Source organism: Phodopus roborovskii, unplaced genomic scaffold (genome assembly GCF_943737965.1).
Source record: "Phodopus roborovskii unplaced genomic scaffold, PHOROB, whole genome shotgun sequence".
Taxonomy (NCBI): domain Eukaryota; kingdom Metazoa; phylum Chordata; class Mammalia; order Rodentia; family Cricetidae; genus Phodopus; species Phodopus roborovskii.
The window spans coordinates 116,687-123,653 of NW_026126184.1; the positions used below are offsets into that span (position 1 = coordinate 116,687).

At 41.4% G+C, this 6,967-nt stretch overlaps 1 protein-coding gene across 1 annotated transcript; it reads left to right on the forward strand.

Moving 5' to 3' along the window:
* The first annotated feature begins 4,297 nt into the window (after positions 1-4,297).
* LOC127218573 (G-protein coupled receptor 83) lies at positions 4,298-6,660 on the forward strand. Its single transcript, XM_051179589.1, has 4 exons — positions 4,298-4,669; positions 4,860-4,985; positions 5,352-5,485; positions 5,904-6,660. The coding sequence occupies exons 1-4, from the start codon at positions 4,298-4,300 to the stop codon at positions 6,658-6,660; spliced, it is 1,389 nt and encodes a 462-aa protein (XP_051035546.1).
* Positions 6,661-6,967: the final 307 nt, after the last annotated feature.

Here is a 6,967-nt window from a genome sequence, read left to right on the forward strand (position 1 = left end):
AAATAAAATAGCCAAACCTCAATTGATCCAAATAATATTTTTTTGCTTTATTTTTTAGATGAGAAGTTTATGCCAGGAATCTCCTACTTCTCTCTTCGAATCTTCCTTGTGTTTTTCCCTTTGCTTTCCTTTTTCAAAGGAAGAAATGGAAGCACAGAAATCATTTACCACACTGGTTTTGCAAAAGCTCATGTATAGTTTTATGTCACAGATTTTGTTTGGTACCACTGCAAGTACACTCAAAGACAGCTTTCTAAAGATGGATGCCTTTTCCCTAACTGTTTTTCCCATTCACCTTCTACCTTCCATCTCTAAATTCCAAGATTCTGCGTTTCTGAAGGCTCCATAGTGTTTTCTTGGTTATGGTTCCATGCAGATAATAAATAAATAAATAAATAAATAAATAAATAAAATCTGAAGGCCAAATTACCTTGGGGATATGGGAAGCAGGAAATTAGGCATGAAAGAACTTGAGTAGATGGGTGTATGTTAATTACATTCTGGTTGCTGAACTGAAATGGGCATATTTAGATGAGTGGGTTTCTTTCCTTTCCTTTTTTTGGTATGTTTTATGTTTTTTTTTTTTTTTTTTTTTTTTTTTTTTTTGTTTTCTTAAGAGGAATTTACCCCATCGGCAGCAACCACTCTCCGCCAAATCCAGAGGTACTGTCTGGTCTAGCCCCCAGAGTGCTTGCGTCTTGGTAGGGAACACTAGAGCCCCAGTTACTCAGTGGAAATGTGAAAAATAACTAGCTCTGATCTAGCAGCGGAGGCCACCTGTGCCCCCCCACCTCCCCTTCCATGTGCCCCCCCTCTGTTCCCCTCCCTGTGTGTTGCAGATCAGACAGCATCTCGTGGTAGAGGCAAAGTCTCGCGCAAAGCTCTGCCAGCCCTCGCGGGGCCCCGCCCCCATTGCTGAGGGTCACTATCCAGTCCCACTGACGCGGGGGAGTGCGCACGACTCCTTGCCTGCAGCAGTAGGCTGTGTGCGCAGAGCCAGAGACACCTCGGGCTCTGAGGCGCTCTGGGACCTGGATGGACTGGCGGCTAGTCTACTAGTCCATCTTCATCTATCCTCTGCCTGAGCAGCACACTGAGGCTGGTAGGCTACTAGCTTTCCAGTCCTTCTCTGGATAGAACGTTCTAAGGTAAGTCTCATCATTTACAGGAACGATTGGAGATATCTGGGGGTAAGCTGCTGTTGCTGCGTCTGACACCAGGTAAACAGGGAAATGGGCAGATTGCCCATGTAAAAGAAGGGTTTTGGGGGCATGGCATGGTATCCCCAAATCCACGCGCCGACAGCCCCTAGTCCTCAACCTGTTTGTTTGTTTTTTTAGGATGCCTTTCTTCCACAGGTTATCCACGAGCGCAAAACACTGAATTCTTTTCCCTCCTGTTTTTTGTTTGTTCTTATCAGCAGGGATTCTGGCACTCCTGAAAAGTGAGGATATCTGCTCCAAAACCCTCTGGAAAGCCTTCTTTCTTATTCACTATATCCCATCCCATTCTCGCACTTCTGAGTGTTTTATCCCCCCATTACTGTCACGCTTCCACAATGAGATGTTGTTGTCGTCGTTTTTCTGATGGTGGTTATTTCTTGCGCGTCAAAGTACACTCAAACTGTAAGCTTGACTTCGCGACTACCAGTTTCAGAGATGCAGGGTCCCTGTCCCCCCCCCCCACTCTCCTCCCTGTCTCGCTCTCCAGGGAGAAGGTGGGCTGGAAAAGACTGAGGTCAGGGGCTAAGTCTCCTCCCACGGGAACCCCTTCTCTCCTGGAATCATTTGCTCCACACCTGGGGAGGGGGCCCCAGCATAGGGTAGGGATGAATCAGTGTTCATCATCCTTTCTACCCCCAAGACAGAAAAGAGAAAATTTCTGTAATTAGAACTATAGATTCTTAGTCTCCAGGGTGTTGCTGGAGGTTAAGGGGTGGTCACCAATAGCAACCACCCTCAGGAGGCTAAGAGGTCTCATGATGACGCAGTTCTTTAAAGCCCCGCCCTCCTGAAATTTGAGGAAGGGGCTATGAATGAAATGATCAATTCCTCTCCACTGCCCCCTTCTGATCATTTGGCTAAAGAGAAGTCTTGCTGGGGAGAAGTAGTTTTTCACAACATAAATAATCTAATTTTTAAAATCCCTTCACCACTTGATGGTCTAGAAAATGCCAGAAACTGCTTGGAGCTCCCTCCTCCCCCCCCCATACTTTCCTGAAACAAAAGGAGGGGCAAAGGCTCAAACCTTTAAGGCCCAAAGCTTGGCTCATTTAGATGTTAGGTTGGGGTAACCCTTCCTTATAGGAGCCACCCATCATAGCTTGACTGCCTCCAATCAGAAGGGAAATTTGGGGAATATATGTGTTTAAAAGGGATCTCTAACCTTAGCATAAGGATTCTCCTTGTTTGCACCATACCACATTATTTTTAAGACTGGTTCCCACTATGCAGCTCCACCTAATACTGGTTATTATAGCCCAGGCTGTCCTCAAGCTTGTGATCCTTCTGCCTTCACGTTACTGGTACTGGAGTAGCAAGTGGGGAGCACTCTGTCTGGTTAACTAGTACTTGTGATTTAACTGTGGAGTCTTGGATACGGAACCCAGTTTTTCAGGCATGCCGTGTCACTCAGCAACATCCCCAATTTTCCATAGTAAATTTTGTGGGGTGGAGGAGACAGAAAGAGATGGGAAGTAGAGAGGAAAAAAAGAAGGAAAATTTGTGGCTCCAACCGAGTATTACCATTATTACAGACAGCACTACATTTTTGTTCTACACAAACATATGTCATACACATGCAACAAAACATACCATACAAGTCCAGGTACAGGAAAGAAACTCATCACACAAATACACAGCAAGCAAGCATGCCACACACACAAACACAGGTGTTATATAGAAAATGCACATTATACAAGTCTGCATTGTGAAAATATTGTAATGTTACATATGAGTTCACATAAGAAACAGGACATAACTTCCTAAACAAATCACTCATACAAAACATATACATAAATATCCATGCACAACATCCATCGACATGAACTAGCAACAAAACATTTCACATATACAACACACACATACACACATACACACACACACACAAACACACACACACACAACCATTTTCTCCCTTTTGGCCAGAATTTACTTGCTTAAGAACAGCAATAAAAACAAAAAGAAGGTTTCCAGTATAAGGAAACCCAGAGATTTTTACATCCTGAGGAAGGTGTTTGAATGGTATACATTTTTTCATTTTTTTCCTGCTTATTAATTTAATTGTCTCCATCAGCTTATGAAGTATATATAATTGCCATTGGGTAGTTGGAGTAAACAAGGCAAAATGATTTTAAGTTTTTGGTTTTATTTTTCATTAACAAAATGATTATGCATATTTATGGGTATATCATCACATTTTGAGAAATGTACATAATGCTAAATTTATTAGGCTTTGGAAATTGGCATACGTTTTATCTCACAAATTTACCATTTCTTTATAGTGAAAACATTCAAAGGTCTTTACAAAATTTAGAAATATTTAATTAATTTTATTAATCATAGATATTTGCACAGTCATACTGCAAGCTAGTGACAGGAGTGGGTAGTATGGAAATGTAAAAAAAAATTTGCTTTAAGATTTACAGTCTCTGATATCCTATCCTTTTACATGTATGTAAACATGCACATTATTAAATAGGTGTCAGCTCTAGCAGATTGAGACTAGTCACCTATTTTGAAGCCCATTTCTTCTGGCTTGATTTTTTTATTTATTTAAAATTCTCTGCACAAGTCAAAAATCTATCTTTGCTTTCACAAGGCAAGGTAGAAAGGTCAGATATTCATAACCCTATAACTGTATAGTAATAATCTAGAATTATATATTATGCTAGACTGCAATAAATGTAACTCTGGTTAGGCAATAATTACTAAGCAAGCAATTAATTAATGGAGTAATTATTAGAAGGCAGTGACTCATTTAGGCAACATTTATACACTATTGTGGTAATAAAACAAGCTGGTATAGGTATCATTCTATATGAGTGGTCTAATTGGCTTCACAGGATTCCCTCTGAGTGAAAGTGGGTGACAAGCAAGCCTCACGGCTTCTCTTTTTTTATAAAAAGGTCTTAGATCCTTGCTTCTTTGGACTCACTGTTCTATAAAATGCTAAAGAATTTAATTCTCTCAATTTTAGGTGGAACCAGGAGTTTCTGTTTGTGAGGACTTGGAAAAGAATTTCATCGTCTATATCCTTTTTGGTCCCTTGGGACCTGTTAAAGTCTCCCTAAACAAAAATGAACACCTCTTCCCTGTTACAAATGGAAGATTCCACTGATTGGCTCGGACAAAATGTCAGTTGGGTTCCGTTCATTGAGGATCAAAGTTGCAATTACACAGATCTGAATGCAACCAATGTTTCAAGTACAGGATGGGGAGAACCACCAGGATCAATGAGGAAATGGTTAGGGGGCAATCCCCACATCGTGGCAAAGATTGTGCTGTCTTTGGCATATGCTGTCATCATAATGATCTCTCTCTTTGGCAACACCCTGGTATGCCAAGTTTTTGTTAAGCACAAAGAAATCAAGAAGTCAACAGGCCTTCTCATCTTCAATCTGGCTATATCTGACATTTTGATAATCCTGCTCAACAGTCCATTTGCTGTGGTGAGTGATTTATATAGAGCTGGTTTCAGCACATAAAAAGAGAATGCTCCATTTTAGGAGTAGGTGATTGGACTAAAAACAGCAAAGAGAATAAGCATGCATAGAGCCTCCATTCTAGATTCTTTTCAATGTTTGTGGACAATATTCTAATAAATAACCTACCCTTTTCACTCTTGATTTCATACCCTAGGCTCGTTTCCTGACTGGACAGTGGGTATTTGGTAGGATCATGTGCCATGTGAGTCGTTTTGCTCAGTACTGCTCCCTCCATGTCTCGACTCTTACACTGATGGCAGTTGCCATGGATCGGCACCGGGTAAGACCACTTAAGGACATTTTTGAATAAAGGAGCAGGGAATGAATAGCCAGTAAAATTAGAAATCTTGCAGAAATCTACAGGGTGGAGCCATATTTGAGAATAGAACTTGTTTGTAGACTAGCTAGACACTTCTTCCCGCTATCATACATACTTCTGCAGCTGGATGCCGTTTTGAATTTCAGAGTTTCAGCACCATATGTATGCTTTATGCGTTCTCTTTCCCCTCTAAACTACCTTCATTCCACATGTGTTCATATTGGAGTAAGGTAAATTAATAGCCCAAGGAAACTCTTTCATCCATCAGAAACTCATCAACCTGTGTCTGTTTATGCAAACCACAGTGACGTGGGCTATCTTTTGTAGGTAATTCTGCACCCAATGAAGCCAAGGCTAACACACTCTCAAAGCTTAACAGTTGTTGCTGTGATCTGGAGTATTGCTGTGTTCCTTGCTCTTCCACATGCAATTTACCAAAATATGTTCACTTTCATGAGCACGTAAGTCAGACATAATGGGTAATTTCACATTTTTTCTTTCCAGAGACTCCCAAGAAGTTGACATTTGTAATGCTTTTAACATCATTTTCATCCATTCCCCATTTTCCTGAATAGAAGATATGCTCCCATTTTTTCTAATTCTAATCTGTTAGTGGAGCCAAGTGTATGGGCCACCAAATTAAGACCACAGGAAATGAAGAATTTGCCTGTTTTCAGATTGACCTATACCTAGGCTAGACCCATAAGAGGTGGCAATTTAGCTCAGCCCCTTAATTTGAAAATTGAACAAATTAAAACCTAAAGTTTCAAGAGACTGGGACTTGTTATGGACATATGCATTAAGTAGTGGTAGGATCTTTCTGGGGTCCTTTCAGTTAGTCTTGTTATCTTAACTTTTTTTTTTCTTGCTTTCCTCCAGGGATGGTATTGCCAGGAGCTACTGCCTCCCTGCATTTCCTGGACCCAGCCAGTTGGTTTCAAAATATGTGGACCTTGGGACATTTGTCTTATTGTACATCCTCCCACTTATGGTGATTGTTGTAACCTATTCTCACCTAGGAAAGAGGTTGTGGATCCAGAATGCTATTGGTGATGCATCTGCTCGTCAACTGATGGCACACTACCAGAAAAGAAAGAAGAGCATCCGGATGCTGATTCTTATTGTGTTGGTCTTTGCAGTTTGTTGGTTTCCACTTAATTTCTATGTGGTTCTTATTTCCAGTGCAGGAGTAGAAAATGACAGTGTGCTTTTCTATGCTTTTCACTGGTTTGCAATGAGCAGCACCTGCTACAATCCTTTCATCTACTGCTGGCTCAACAGGAGCTTCCGTGCCAAACTAAGATCTATAACATCTTTCAGGATGCATGCATTGTTTATGTGTGGGAGCTCCCAGGTTCAGCATATAAAGACACAGGAGAGTCATGAGCTTCGGGAACTAAAGACATCTTCACTGCTACGAGTTCCCCTGGCTGTTCCAGAGCCCCCAGTATTTGAGGATCCCAGTTTGGCTACAGGGGATAATTCCCAGGTTTCTGTTCAAGGGGAGTGGGAAGATCCAGATCCCTCCCTAGATGAAGAGGCAGCAGCAGTGGTGGTGGTGGCGGCAGCACCAGTACCAGGGCCCTCTACCCAGGATGCTTACTTTTGCATCCACATGCAGACTAGCAGTCACTAAGTTGGGCACCCATTTGATCCATTGGAATCTTGTTTAATTAGTACCTTGGCACAGACATTTCAGTCAGAGATGGTATAACCCATAACTTAGATGTTGAGTAGAGTGTTTTACTATCATGTGCACCCTCACAGATCCATCTCTCTGAATATTGCTAAGGTTTTGAATCTCAGATCTGGCATCAGAACTACACTGTACACTGTGCCATAATGTAGATAACTTACTGTTCCTGACCCTGAAGGAATTTGTTGACTTACTTACCTAACTTACTTTGCAGATGAATTTATGAGAACTAGATTTCCTGAATAAG

Coding starts and splice junctions, on each gene's coding strand:
- LOC127218573 (XM_051179589.1), top strand. CDS start 4,298: ATGAACACCTCTTCCCTGTTACAAATGGAAGATTCCACTGATTGGCTC. Junction 4,670..4,859: donor TCAACAGTCCATTTGCTGTG/GTGAGTGATTTA, acceptor TTCATACCCTAG/GCTCGTTTCCTGACTGGACA. Junction 5,486..5,903: donor ATGTTCACTTTCATGAGCAC/GTAAGTCAGACA, acceptor GCTTTCCTCCAG/GGATGGTATTGCCAGGAGCT.